This window comes from Canis aureus, chromosome 6 (genome assembly GCF_053574225.1).
Source record: "Canis aureus isolate CA01 chromosome 6, VMU_Caureus_v.1.0, whole genome shotgun sequence".
In the NCBI taxonomy this organism is placed as follows: Eukaryota; Metazoa; Chordata; class Mammalia; order Carnivora; family Canidae; genus Canis; species Canis aureus.
In genome coordinates this window covers 8,461,031-8,477,022 of record NC_135616.1, presented here as the reverse complement: position 1 = coordinate 8,477,022, position 15,992 = coordinate 8,461,031, and the positions used below count along the sequence as shown (strand labels likewise).

The window sequence follows — 15,992 nt, the reverse complement described above, 5'->3', positions numbered from 1 at the left end:
GTGAGGGAAGGACTTTCTCTGAAGGGATCATTTGAGATGAATTTGAAAGGGTACGAAATGTCATCTATTAGAAGAGCAGTTAGACCATTGTAGACCGAAACAATAGTATATGCAAGGGCCCTGTGGTGGAAAGAGCTTGTGTTCAAGAAGTTGAAAGAAAGGAGTGAGTGGCATGGATGAGAGATGAAAGGAGGACTGGAAGTCAGAGTGTGTGTACTCACAGAAGCAGGAAGCAGTAAGTACAGACTAAGAAGAGAGGGAGAAAGAGAGGTAAAGAAAGTACCAGTGCTACATCACGGATACAGGAATGGAAAACAGAATAATAGAGAAGGCTCAGGTGAGAACCAGTTTATAACCATTTGGTTTGACAACCATAAAGCTAGTGAACAACTCAGTAAGAATACTTTTAATTCACTGGTGGTATATTTACGATTGTGATACTGTGGTTTATAATAAGAAACATATACTTAGTCTTCCTCTCTGTCTTGGTTGGCCCAGAGCTCTTAAAACCCTTGGAATTGCTTATGATAAGAGCAAGAAGGGTGCCTTTTATTATGCTAATGAGTTTTGGAAAGCACCTAAGGCTAGAGTGTGGTTACCAGTGTGGAGCCAACCAGTGATTAGGGGGTTGGAATTTTAGGGTCCTACTCCTAGACCCACTTCTGAAGAGGGGAGAGCAGTCGAGGATTGAGTTCAATCACCAATGGCTGGTGATTTAATCAGTCATGCCCATGTAATGAAGCCTCCATAAAAGCCCAAAAGAATGAGGTTCAGAGAGCCATCAGGCTGGTAAACACATGGAGATATGGGAAGGGCATCTAGCAAGGAGAGAACATGGAAGCTCTGTGCCCTTTGCCCTTTGCATCTCTTCCATCTGGCTTACTGAGTTACGTCCTTTTACACTAAACACACAATCTAGTAAATAAAATGTTCTTCTGGGATCCCTGGGTGGCGCAGCGGTTTAGCGCCTGCCTTTGGCCCAGGGCGCGATCCTGGAGTCCCGGGATCGAGTCCCACGTCAGGCTCCCGGTGCATGGAGCCTGTTTCTCCCTCCTCCTGTGCCTCTGCCTCTTTCTCTCTCTCTCTCTATGTCTATCATAAATAAATAAATAAATCTTTTTTTTTTTTTAAATAAAATGTTCTTCTGAGTTCTGTGAGAGGATCTAGTAAATTAACTGAGCCCAAGGAGTGGGTCACTGGAACCTCTGACCAATACATAGAAGCACAGGTAACAACCTAGGCTTATGATTGGCATCTGAAGTTGGGGGGTGCAGTCTTGTAGAACTGAGTCCTTAGCCTATGGAACCTTATGCTATCTCTAAGTAAACACTTAGAAGAGTTGAATTGTGGGACACCCAGCCAGAGTTGGAAAATTGTTTGGCATGGGGAAAAAACCCAGACATCAGAATTAGATACAGAATTGCAATGTATTCAGATCTATATTTTAAAGCACTGTGAAGTTTTTTAGTTTAGTTTAATGGGGCTTATAGGGTCTGCTGATCTTAAACCTAAATCAATAATTCGAAATGTTTTGAACTGTCCTAAATGTTAATCAATATTTGCTCAGAGATCAGCAACCCCCTTATGGATAGTATAATTATAACAAGTACCTAGAAAAAAAAAAAAAAAACCCACACCAGTTGTATGAGTTTTAGGAAATAAAGTCAACTCTCTATTTTCTGGATCAATGAAGAGAACTGCTGACATGGGAAGCAAAAGTTTCTGCACCTTTTACCCCAGCCCTGCTATTTATTGAAGGGCCAATGTGTGCCAGACAACTGAAAGCAGCCACCAAAGTATTTAATGACATGAGTCTGCAAGTCCAAGAGGTAAAGTACCCTGCAAGACACAGAGTCAGAGCAGAATGAAAATTTAAATCAAATTTTTTCTAACTCTGAAGTCCATCATCTTGCTTCTCAAATTTGGTGTGTTTCCAAAGCAAGAACTATTGGACACCCCATTGCCAATGGAGTAGGTAGTCTGTAGATGGGTGATTCACAATATGATAAAAGAAATGAGGTCTGTCTAAAGAAATTTTGCATCAAATGGGACTGGGATCACAGTTTCCAAATGATACAACTAAAAAGATTACCAAAGAGCAATTGTGTAGATGACCGAGGTAGACGTGGTTTTTGGTTCTGATTATATATATATATATATATATATATATATATATATATATATATATATATATTTTTGTATCTTTTTAAGGATATTCAGGCAATGCAAAGCCCAATAGAAGATCTTGACAACTTAGTGCTATATCTCAGGTATTTCATTTTGATTCTAAGTGTAGAAAAAGTCCACCATGAAGGACTATACATCAGATAAAACACAATTTATGCCCTCATGGCATGAGAAAAGGAGAGTTTAATCCGACAGTGGAATACAGGGTAAACTGCAGGTGAGCTTCTGTGCCTCGGAGTGGCAACTAGGAGGAAATTCTCCCCTTCCCATATAAACTGTCGCTCCTGCCATGTGAAAGGCAACACTCAGGTTTTCATTCTTAAGTGGTTTTCCAAAGTTCAGTGAGTTTAAAGTTTCAATAACTTCTATTTGGCCTTAGAGACTGAATGTTATGAATTATTGAATATTATGGTCATGGCAAAAATATACTGTACAAACATTTTTGCAGAAGCTTGAGCTATATAACAAGTATTATACCTTGGTTCAATTTCTGCAATGAATATAAATATACTGATTGAGTGGTATTAGAAAAACAGAAACAGGGGTGCCTGGGTGGCTCAGTCAGTTAAGCATCTGATTTTTTGTTTTGGTTCAGGTCATGATCTTAGGGTTGTAAGATCAAGACCCGAGTCAGGGTCTGTGTTCAGCAGGGAGTCTGCTTGGGATTCTCTCTCTTCTCTCCCTCTTCTCCTCCCCTACACCCTCTCTGACGGAAAAAAAAAAAAAAGGAAAAAGGAAAAAAAACAGAAACAAATTAAAGTGACTGACTCACTTAGAAAAACATAAAATTGTAATATATTCCAATCCAATAAAATTTGTAGGAGAGCCAACAAATTCTAATGTTACTTATGCTTGTGTCATTTCTATCTCTAAAGAGGCAACCAATCTCCCTGAACTGGCTCAGGTCCTCTCTGTTCTCTTCTGAGCCTAGGTCAACACCATTCTAAAAGGCCCAGCTGGACTAGCTCTATGTCATTCTATTCTGTCTTTAAAACCACATTTAGAAAAAAAAAATAAAAATAAAACCACATTTAGAAACATAGCAATGTACCTTTAATTTTTACTTATTCATAGGCAGCTATATGATTTTATTCTGTTTCATACATTTGTAAACTACAGCTTCCTCAAACATAAACTGGAAGCTCATGGAAGAAAAATTTATATTATATGCATTTTTTCTTCCTTTGTTTCCAAAGCATTTATTACAATACTGAGCTACAAATATGTTGGAAAAGAGTCAAAAGAAAAAATCTTCATAATGAAAAACAAATGAGAATAACAGATTTAAAAACTGTCTTCCTCATATTTTATTTTATTTTACTGAAAATTTATTTGACAGAGATAGAGAGCACAAGCAGGTGGAACAGCGGGTAGAGGAAGAGGGAGAAGCAGGCTCCTAGTTGAGCAAGGATTCCCCATGTAGGGCTGGATCCCAGGACTCTGGGATCATGACCTGAGCTGAAGGCAGATGCTAAACTAACTGAACCACCCAGGCACCTACCTCATATTTTCTTTTAATTGCTCTTATTTTCACAGAATGCCACTAGTACACAACCTGCTGTGGTACTTCTTATAAAATTTCACGAGTAAATCGATAAAATAAAGTTCAAGTCAGGTTCTGCCTCCATAAAATGGCAGAGTAGATTAGATGATCTCTAAGATTTTTTCCCAAACCCTAAACTTTTAGTATTATTTGCAACGTTTTATCTATAAATCGATTGTATCATATATAATAAGGTACTGAAGGCAATTATTGAGTCACATAAATACAATAAAAGTAAGACAGAAGAGTGTAAAAAAATATAGGAAAGTTAAAATATCTGAAAATTCCTTAATACTTGCAGATTAATGTTGGTAAGAGACTATCTAGTCTGAGAAAATGTTGTGTGTGATTTTATAGATCTACTTACAAGATATAATTACTTTGATCTGACTTTCAAAGTTCCTGGACATTTTAAATTTAGTTTGAATTACATGAAAAATAAGATCAACCTTTTGACTTAATGCAGCACTCAGCAATAAAAGTTGATTTGATGGTTGATTGTACAAATACAATCCATAAAAGACAGGATAAGAGCCAAGATACTACAAGTAATTCATACCATAGAGCAAGCGCTCCTGCCAGCTTCTCACCAAATGAGCATTTGACACCAACTGAGGAGATGATTTTTCTGTAAAGAAAGCTAAGATACGGAGGGATGTATAGAAAGGTGATGTGACTTTGACTTCAAGATCTTATGAGGCCAATGTTAAGACACTATGGGTAATTCTGTTCAGTATAAATGAAGTAATTCTGCTTTTGGAAGAGTACAGTATAGCAGTAAGCAGAGCGCAGATTGTGAAGTGCCTTGTGTACATGCAAGGGAGTCTGTAAGACACTGGATGCCAATGAAGAGCTTTAAAAAAATGAGCACTGGTGTTATATACAACTGATAAATCACTAAATTCTACCTCTGAAACTAATAATCCACTATATGTCAATTAAATCGAGTTTAAAAGAAAAGAATGGAGATCCATAATGTCAACTTTACTTCAACAACAACAACAACAAAAAAAAAAGAATTGAGATAATAAGGTTAGATTTGGGGTTTACACAATTACAGGAAAGAAATCAGAAAAGACAGTCATGAATCTGTTGCAATAGACAATGCTAGAGCCTCACACTGTGTTCTGTTGGATAGCTAGACCAACTATTTGTTTCTAGTTTCCAGTGGGGAGAAAATAATCAATAATAAGTAGAAAAATAACAAAATAAATTTTGGAGTAAGGCTTTGTGTGTGTGAGGAGGTGTATGTGTGTGTGTGTGAGAGAGAGTATTTTTCTTTAATAGCAGAAGCATGGATGATATACATTGAACCATATTATAACCATGTCTTAAAATCCAGGTATTTAAAAATTAATAACACTAACAATGAAGATACAAATAATTACAAATCATTGTGTCAACTAAGAAACATATAGTAAACCATATTAATAATGATTTATTCAAAAATTTATAACAGAAAAGTAAGCACAGCAGTAAAAAGAGTATCAAGACCAAATTATAGGGAAAATTGACTTTTCCAATTACCTAAGTGTGAATACACAAAACAGGAATTTTGTAATATTGCCAAGAACATATATGGAAGACAAACTTAAGAAAAATTAACAACTAAAGATATATATTTTTAAAGATTTTATTTATTTATTTGAGAGAGAGAGAGAGAGAGAGAGAGAGAGAGAGAATAAGCATGGGGAGTGGGAGGTAGAGGGAAAGGAAGAAGCAAACTCCCCACTGAGTGGGGAACCCAATGTGGGGCTCATTCCCAGGACCCTGGGATCATAACCTAAGCCAAAGGCAGACATTTAACTTACTGAACCACACAGATGCCCCAGACAACTAAAGATACTTTTTAAAAGAGCCACATCATGACAGGTGGGAGGGCAAAGAAGTGGTCCAGTTAGGATCCACACCAACAACCCACCAACAACAGGATCCAGGACAACCCACAAGCAAGGATATCACAAACATAGGAGGTCCTCTCTGAGGAGCAAGAGCTTCAAAGCCCTGTATCAGGCATCCCTGCCCTGAGGGTCTTACACCAGGAAGAAGAGCCCCTATAAAGTCTGGCCTTGCAAATCAGCAAGGCTTAACTCTAGGAGAGCAAGAGAACCATAGGAAACCAAGACTCTACTCTTAAAGTGTCTGTAAACAAACACTCACTCTGAGACACACCACAGAGGCAACCGTTTAAGAAGCCTCTGAACCGTACATGGAGATTGACTAATTTTAGGACATATGTAAGAGGGGCAGGGATTTGTAGGACCCTTCTCAAGGAACAGAACCAGAGAGGGGCATCTTCTTTCTTCTCTCCTTCTATCATGGTGACTGACAGCTGGCAGGTGCCAATTCTGACATTGTCTATCGACCTTGCTAGCACTACTCATCCTGCTCTGCTGTTCCCCCGCAGGTCTGCCCTGTCCAACACATACCCACCCGAGTAGGTGCCACTCCAAACCATCACAACACTGGCAGGCAGCCTCAACTGGGATCGGCACTCCCCCAATGTGGCTCTTGCCCCCACTGCACCCAGCAAGTGGCCTTAACTGAGATTGGCACCCACTGAAAGCAAGTCCCAGAAGCAGGTACTCCAGAATCAGAACCCAAACCAGGAAATCCAGAGATATCCTCCTAAAGCAGCTCCAGCCATGTCACATGTCATGAGCAGTCTTAGCCTGGACTGATGCACCCCAAAAACACTTGGGGGGTGCCAGGCCTGCCCACCAGTGTGCCTGCATGAATTGCAGTCCAAATTCAAGAGGAGGCACATTCAGTCTGCGGGGGACACCCATGGACTACCTGATTCTGGGGAGCAGGGAGGAATGTGTTTCTGGGCCCCACAGGATACTTTCTACATATGGCCACTCCTTTAGGAATGAAAGATCTAATCTAGCTGACCTACGTAATACATATAAATAAACACAGCTAGGCAGGCAAAATGAGGACACGGAAAAATATATTCCAAGTGAGAGAACAAGACAAAACCTCAAAAAAAAAAAAAAAAAAGAACTAAATGAAATAGAGATAAGCAATCTGCCTGATAAAGAGTTCAAAGTCATGGTCATAAAAATATCACACTTGAAAAAAGTATATGAATACAATTAGAATTTCAAAAAAGAAACAGAAAATATAAAAAGAACTAATTAGAACTGAAGAATACATTAACTGAAATGAGAATTACACTAGACAGAATCAACATCAGATTAGATGATGAAGAATGGATCAGCAATGGAGAAGAGAAGGTAGGTAGTTAAGAACAATATAAGGGACCTCTACAGAGGTAAACTAAAGCTCACATTATAGGGGTCCCAGAAGAAGAGAGAGAAAGGGCAGGAGAAAACTTACTTGAAGAAATAATAGCTGAAATCTTCCCTTACATGGGTAAGGAAACAGAAACTAAGGTACAAGAAGCACAAAGAGCCCCAAACAAGACGAACCCAAGGAGGTCCACACAAAGACACATAATAATTAAAGTGAAAAAAAAAATTAAGATTAAAGAGATGATCTTAATGGCAGCAAGAGAAATCAACTAATAACATACAATGAACACCCATTAGACTATCAGCTGATTTTCCAGCAGAACTTAGAAGACCAGAAGAGAGTGGCAGGATATAGTTAAACTGAAAGAGAAAAACCTACAACCAAGAATACTCTACCTAGCAAGGTTATCATTCAGAATTGAAAGAGAGAGAAAGAGTTTCCCAAACAAACAAAAGTTAAAGGAGTTCATTATCACTAAACCTCCTTACAAAAAATGTTTTAAAGGATTTCTTCAAGCAGAAAATACTGTAAGTAGATGAAAATTTTGAAAGAAAAATTTGTATTGGTAAAAGCAAACATAGTAAAGGTAATGGACCAAACACTAATAAAGCTATTATGGAGGTTAAAAGACAAAAGTAGTAAAATAAACTATATCTACAATAATTAGTTAAGGGATAAACAAAATAAAAAGGCATAAAATATGTCAAAAACACAAAACGTGAGGGGGGAGGGAGAAAAATGTAAAATGTGTTCAAATTTAAGTGACTATCAGCCTAAAATAGACTGCTGTATAAATAGAATGTTATATATAAACCTCATGGTAACCACAAAACAAAAGCTTGTAATACATATACAAAAAAATAAAGAGGAAATAATCTAGGGATGCCCAGGTGGCTCAGTGATTGGGCGTCTCCCTTTGGGTCAAATCGTGATCCTGGAGTTCCGGGATCAAGTCCCACATCGGGCTTCCTGAATGGAGCCTGCTTCTCCATCTGCCTATGTCTCTGCCTCTCTCTCTATGTCTCTCATGAATAAATAAAAAAATATTTTAAAAAAGGAAAGAATCTTTTTTTTAAATTTTATTTATTTGTGATAGTCACAGAGAGAGAGAGAGAGAGAGAGAGGCAGAGACATAGGCAGAGGGAGAAGCAGGCTCCATGCACCGGGAGCCCGACGTGGGATTCGATCCTGTGTCTCCAGGATCGCGCCCTGGGCCAAAGGCAGGCGCTAAACCTCTGCGCCACCCAGGGATCCCTAAAAAAAGGAAAGAATCTAAATGTAACACTAATGAAAGTCATCAAATCACAAAGGAAAAAAGCAAAATATGAAAGGAACAGAGAATAACTATGGAAAAAAAGGAAAACAATAAATGAAATAGCAATAAGTACTTACCTATCAATAATTACCGTAGAGGCACCTGGGTGGCTTAGTCAGTTAAGTGTCTGCCTTCAGCTTAGGCCATGATCTCAGGGTCCTGGGATCCAGCCTCGTGTCAGGCTCCCTGCTCAGCAGGAGTCTGCTTCTTCCTCTCCCTCTGCGCACACAGTTGCTCTATTTCTCTCTCTCAAATAAATAAATAAAATCTTTAAAAAATAATAATTGCTTTAAATGTAAATGGACTAAATGGCCAATTAAAAGGCAAAGGGTAGCTGAACGGATCAAAAAAAACCCCAACAACCAAAAAACAAAACAAAACAAAACAAAAAAACAAGATCCATCTATATTCTGCCTATAAGAGACTTACTTCAAACACAGACTGAAAGTGAAGGGATGGAAAAATACATTACATATAAGTGGAAATGAAAAGAAAGCAGGAGTAGCAATATCCCTGTCATATATCAGAGAAAATGAACTTTAAAATAAAGATTATGACAAAAGACAAATCATGTTACACAATAATAAAGGATCAGTCAAACAAAAGGATGTAACAATTTTAAATATATATGCACCTAAAAGAATCACCTAAATAGGTATAAAGCAAATATTAACAGACATAAAGGAAGAAATTGACAGTAATACAATAATAGTAGGAAACTTTAACACCCTACTTACAGCAATGGATAAGATCATCCAGACAGAAAATCAATATAGAAACAGTGGCTTTGAACAACACATCAGACCAGATAGACCTAATAGATATATTCAGAACATTCCATCCAAAAGCAGCAGAGTATACAATATTTTCAAGTGCAGATAGAACGTTTTCTAGAACAGATCACATGTTAAGGCACAAAACAAGTCTCAATAAATGTAAGAAGCCTGAAATAATATGAAACATTTCTTCCAAACACTAGAAATCAATTATAAGGGGGGGGAGGGAAACCTATAGTTTTATACCTAAATGTAAGACCTGAAGTCATAAAAATCCAAGAAAGCATAGGCTGTAAACTCTTAAACATGGGTCTTAGCAAGGGGAGGGATTTGTATCCTCAAAGTTAAACAAAGGGATTACACCTAACTATAAAGCTTTTGCATGGGGAAGAAAATCATCATCAAATGAAAAGACAACCTACTGAGTGGGTGAAGATGTATGCAATAGTATACTCAATAAGTGGTTACTATCCAAAAAATTATAAAGAACTCATACAACCAACACCAAAAAAACCAAACAACTCAATTAGAAAATGGAAATTGTCAATAGACATTTTCCCAAAGAAAACATACAGCTGTCCAAGAGATACATGAAAAGATGTTTAGCATCACTAGTCATCAGGGAAATGCAAGTCAAAACCGCAGTGAGATGTCACCTCACTAGCTAGTCAGTGAGAATTATAGTCACTAGTCAGACTGGCTATTATCAAAAATACAAGAAATAGCAAGTGTTGATGAGGGTGTGGAGAAAAGAGAATCCTCTTGTACTGTTGGTAGGATTGTAAATTAGTGCAGCCACTACAGAGGTTCTATGGAGGTTCCTCAAAAAAATTAAAATAGAACTATCATACCAACCAGCATATCCACTTCTGAGTATTTATCTGTAGGAAACAAAAACACCAATTCAAAAAATGATATGCACCCCTACGTTTGTTGCAGTATTATTTACAGTAGCCAAGATACAGAAGCAACCCAAGTGTCCGTGAATAGATGAGTAGATATAGAAGATGTGGCATAAAAATATATAAAATGGAATATTGCTCAGCCATAAAAAGAATGAAAACTTTCCATTTGTAACAACATGGATGGACCTGGAACATATTATGCTGAGATAAATAAGACAGAGAAAGACAAATACCATATAACATCACTTACAACTTACATGTGGAATCTAAATCAATAAACAAAACAAATAGACTCAAATATAGAGAACAAACTAATAGTTGCTGAGGAGAGGGAATTGGGGGAATGGGTGAAATAAGGAGATTAAGAGGCACAAATTCCAGTTATAAAATAGGTCACAGGGATGAAAAGTACAGAATATGGGATATGGTCAATAATATTATAATAACTGTGTACAGTGACAGATGGTAACTAGACTTATGATCATTCTTTAGTGTATATAAACATCAAATCACTATGTTGTATACTTGAAACTAATATAATACTGTATGTCAACTATAATTCAATAATAAATAAACATAAATGCATAGAAAGGAAGGAAAGAAGGAAGAGGGGAAGAACTTAAAATATTTGGAAAACTAGTCACATTAATTTTAGCACAATTTCAAGTTTTGTAATCCTTAGTAATTTACTTCATTCCATGTAAAAATGAAAATTTAGAGAATATTATATCATTTCCTAATAGCCAACACTAATTCAGTGCATACAATGGGCTGCACAGTTTTTGAAGTATTATGTGTACATTTATCTCATTAAATCATTACAAGTCTTTGAGACAGGCATACTAATATTATCTCCATTTTCTAGATGAGGAAATGGGCACAGTCACACTGCTAAGTAAACAGTAAAACTGAGATTCAAATCCAAGATTTAGACTCCAGATTCCATACTTTTAATAAGTAGGTTACACTGCCTGTAGAACCTGAATTTTGAGATCTATCTTAGGCTTATCAGGAGAATTTGTGCAATCCACTAACTAGCAGGCTGCATAGCTATGATGAGAGATCAAATGCAATGGCACTGGGAGGGAGCAAGCAGGGGTCAGAGATAGACTTGGGAGAAATTAAGTAAGAGAATCAGCAAAACTCCATCACTGTACATGTGGGGAGGGGAAGGGATAAAGAGGGAGCAAAGCCCAGAATGATTCTGCTTAAGAGGTAGGAACTTTGGTGGGTTTTTTGTTTGTTTTTTAAGATTTTACTTATTTATTTGAGAGAGAGGCACAGAGCACAATTTGGATGGGGAAGAGCAGAAGGAGAGGGAGAAGCAGACACCTCTCTGAGCAATGACTCCAGTGTGGAGTTTGATCCAGGACTCTGGGATCAGGACCTGAGCCGAAGACAGATGCTTAACCAACTAAGCCACCCAGGCGCTCCAAGAAGTTGGAACATTGAACACAAGTAGGAACTACAGTAGAAAGGTAAGTTTTTTTGTTTTTGTTTTTGTTTTCTTTGGCTTGGGATGAAGTTCAGCTTGGTCCACAGACTTTGGGATATTTGTGAGACAGGCAGTCTGAGAAGCTGGTTAGGCAGTTTCACAGAGGAGCAGGCAGTGGGTGAGACAGAGTCGAGGAAAGAGAGCTATCCCTGTCCCTGAAATGTTGACCCATCCTCACCTCCACTGAGACTGTTCTTACCTGAGAATGTTACTGTGATGAGGGATGAATGTGTTCATGTCAATATAGGGAGGGGTGTAGTAAACATAAAATAAGAAACATCTACCTGGCATATTGGGCTGTGAAATTAGGCAGAGTAAGAAGTGGAATCAGGAAAAAAAAAACCCACACAGCACAAATACTAACACTATTCCCCCAACATAGGACTGACCATGGTCTCTAGTTTTCCATTCTGTATATAAAGGCGTCATGCTTGCTAATGGATTCTCCTTTACAGAAAGACCTGATTCTTATTGATTTTGTACTTCCTGAAACTCCTAGCACAATGTAAAAATGTCTGTAGAGTTATTAAGTCAGGAACCCTTCTCACTTCTATAAGAAGCTAATTACTTAAAAAATGCAGTTAGTCCTTCTAGAGCTTAGGTTCAAGCATCATTGGGCTGACTCAATGTAAGACAGCCTTAACAGAATAATGTGCTAGCTTCATCCCAAGAATCCAATGGGAGAGCAACAGAGGCAGTGAGGGAAGAAAACAAACAAAAGAATGCAGTGCCTGCACATGTGTCTGAAACCAGCTATTAGTCATGTCAACCTAATCTGATCGAAGAAATCCTTCAGACAAAAGAATAAGATATTTTGGTTCAAGGCTCATTAAAATTTAGAGTGGTTAATTTCCTCCTTAACTTTAAGTAGCTAGAAAGGAAGAGAAAATGAAGATACCAACATAACAGAGGACTCTTTTTTTTCAACTAAGATTTTTTTTAGTTGCTGAAAATTAAAACATTTCTTCTAAAACTTTCTGAAATTTAATCTATAAAACAAAATTAATTAATTTAAAAAATATTTTATTTATTTATTCATGAGAGGCAGAGAGAGAGGCAGAGACACAGGCAGAGGGAGAAGCATGCTCCATGCAGGGAGTCTGATGTGGGACTCGATCCCGGGACTCCAGGATCACGCCTGGGCCAAAGGCAGGCACTAAACTGCTGCGCCACCCAGGAATCCAAAACAAAATTAATTTAGATGGAATGTTTAAAAGAAAACAAAATGCACTTCAGCGAAAATCAACGGCCCAAATTAGATGGATTTAGACCAGGTTAAGTTTGCCAAACTAAAATGTAGAAAATAATGATTCTTCTAGATAACACTATCAAAACAATTCCTTAGTGATTATTATAACTTTTCTTTTATAAAAGTATGCCCTTTGAGGCTTAACTGTGAATAATTAGATTTCACCATAGCCGTAGCACTGGTTAATCAATTCACCTAATACTTAGTTCTAAAATACTTAAAATGACATGAAAAAACAGCATTAAGGTATAAATTCAGGTTAAGTATTTAAATATCAACAACGAAGAGTAAAATACTCACGATATGGTACTTCCAGTGGATGCCCTGTTACATCACACCATCCAATTGGGTGAATGTCAGGGCTATCCGCATCCATCCAATAGTCATATTTGTGGTCCCAGCCATCAAAATGAACCTGTTGAGTAATTAGTATTTAATAATTAGTATTTCACTATGCCTATACCAAAGTATTAGAAAACAAACCTTTGAAATTGAGATTGAAATTGTAATAATCATACATTACAGCTGAAACAATATTTAAAACGTGCCAACAAAGAGCCTTCTAATCTAAGCAACAAAGGCTGTTGTACCAATTTTTCCGAGAAATAAAAGAAGTTGGTAAATAAAAAAAATCTGTCAGAGACTGATTAGAATTTGAAGGGGTAACACCAATTCATTTTCCCAACTAAGTAATAGTTGGTGGGAAGGACACTTCCTCTCCTGATTAAGGACATCAGTGGAAGGACACCTCCTCTCTTGGTTGCCACTACAAAAATTATGTCAGTATTATCAACAAGAGTCACCAGTTTGACATCAATACAAGCCTTATGCTATTGGGAAATGCATGGATTTTAGAGAGTGTGAAAGGAAGCAATACATTTCAAAATCCTAACAACAAGGAGAGATGAAGCCACTAGAACAATGGAGGCAAAGGAGCAGACAAAATATGCTACTGAGGTAGACAGAATAAAAGCTATCTTCATAGCTGTGAAGGACAGTGTAAGCTTTCAGGAAATCTGAGTTAGAGATATGGCTCAGGTCCAACAATCCAGTGAATGGTTATCACTGTTTTGCCTGCTACCTACAAAACACACAGGCACATAACTCACATATATACATACAGGTCTAAGAATAATTAAAATAAAACCCTACTTCTGGAACAAAAGTCTCATACTTATTTCTGAAGCTTATCAAACTCTATGTTCTAGAAGTTTCATATGAGGATGAAAGAGTCAAATTACTTATGCAGGCAAAAAAATAAGGATAATAATATTTTATAACCCTCTTTCATATCATATATTTTCTATTAATTAAATGGGGAATTCCCTCTTTGAATGCAAAAAGACCTACAATTTTTTGAAAATCATAATTTGAATAAAAAGAGCAAGATTGCAAGCATCATAATAAACCAACTGAAGCAAAAGCCTGTCACGTAGGACATAGGACCAAAAAAATAGAAAAAGGTAAAATTGTGTGTAGTAAGTCCCATATAAAGTCCTACACTTCAAAAAAAAAAAAAGTCCTACACTTCTTCTCAAGATCCATCTTTCTAAACAAGTGGTTCTCCCAGACCCTCAGTATAAGCATCACCTGGACACATGTTAGAGATGCAGATTGTTGGGTCCTAACTCAACCCACTGAACCAGACACTCTAAAAGACAGGGCCTAACAATCTGTGTAAACAAGTCCTCTAGATGCATCTAATATATGCCAAAGTTTGAGAACGAATAATCTAAAGATAACTTTCAAAAGCATGTTTCTACCAGATGTAGGCTTCAGGCTAAGACAGAGTAGTAACCATAAAGCTGGATAAAACTTATGAAGTGACTGTTTTTAGACATTGGACAACAGGTACATACCACAGATATGTAATCGCTAAGAACACCCAGATGAGTCCTCAATGTCAGCTTGTGGACAATTTCCTGATAGCACCACAGGGAGGAAAACCTGAATGCAGCAGTCTCACTGTACTGAGGAGACACACATTGCAGCTTAGCACTGATGAAGCCAATGGAAATTGAAGGACAAACACTAGAGAAAACAGGGCTACAGGGAAGAGGACTCCACAAATCTAGTTTTTTTTTTTCTTTTCTTTTCTTTTTTTTTTTGGCAAGGCGTTGGTCAAGGGATGGACTATAAACATGCAAGATGAGACAGAGGGAAGTGAAGCAGAGAGCACCTGATACTGAGCTGGAAGTAAAATGAAAACAGCAGAAGAAGTCACACATACTGGGAGAAGGGAGAGACCAGAGTGCAGACCATGAGAATTTGATTGAGACACCAAAAAGGCCATACTTCTGGAATAAGTATACTCTAGTATGTCCTAGAGTATTTCAGACCAACCCTAAAAAAAGGCTAAAATCAAACCTCCAAAATTTAAGAACAGCCATCAGTATTAACTGTCTGACAGAACAAACTCTTCCCTTTTGAAAGGAAGACAAGTACACCCAAATCTGAACACTGCACCATTCATAATGTCCAACATAAAATAAAAATGTATTTGACAAGCAAATAAGCAGGTGATGGTGTGCCTTACTCACTTTCTTTAAAAAGAGACCCTGAGAAGCTCCAGATGTTGTAATTAGTAGGTAAGAACTTAAAGTGGCTATTAAAATATATTTAAGGACATAAAGGAAAAAATAGTCTTGATGAGGGAACAGATAGGGAATCTTAGCAGGGAAAAGGAAACTGTAAGAGATAAACATGGATATTCTAGAACTGAAAAGCAAAATATCTGAGGTAAAAAGTTTCTGAATAGGCTTAAAAGCAGATTAGACATGGCAGAAAGATAGGTAAGTGAACATGAAAGCAGGTTCATAGAAATTACTAATCTAAAGCCCACACAATAAAAAAATTTCAAAAATATATTTTTTAAAGATTTTATTTATTTATTCATAGAGATGCAGAGAGAGAGAGAGAGAGAGAGAGAGAGAGGCAGAGACACAGGCAGAGGGAGAAGCAGGCTCCATGCAGAGAGCCTGACGTGGGACTCGATCCAGGGTCTCCAGGATCACGCCCTGGGCTGCAGGCAGCGCTAAACCGCTGCGCCACCGGGGCTGCCCAAAAATTTCAAAAATTAACAGAGCCTCAGGTACTTGTAAAATAGATCAATTGGTCTAATGTACATGTATTTGGAATCCAGAAGGAGAAGAAACACAATGGAGTGGGAATAATGGTCAAAGCAGAAAAAAGCTGAAGAAATAACATCAACAAAATCTCCTTATTTTGGTCCCAAAAAGCCAATTTACAAGCTTATGAAAAACA

The 15,992-nt window shown here is 37.5% G+C and overlaps 1 protein-coding gene across 14 annotated transcripts in view; it reads right to left on the bottom strand.

Moving 5' to 3' along the window:
* L3MBTL4 (L3MBTL histone methyl-lysine binding protein 4) overlaps positions 1 to 15,992 on the bottom strand; it is a 498,239-nt gene that overhangs the window by 183,133 nt on the left and 299,114 nt on the right. For all 14 annotated transcript variants that reach the window (XM_077900038.1, XM_077900045.1, XM_077900039.1 and 11 more), the window contains one exon: positions 13,029 to 13,143. In XM_077900038.1, coding sequence (XP_077756164.1) covers positions 13,029 to 13,143 — 115 coding nt within the window. The remainder of the gene's footprint in view (positions 1 to 13,028; positions 13,144 to 15,992) is intronic.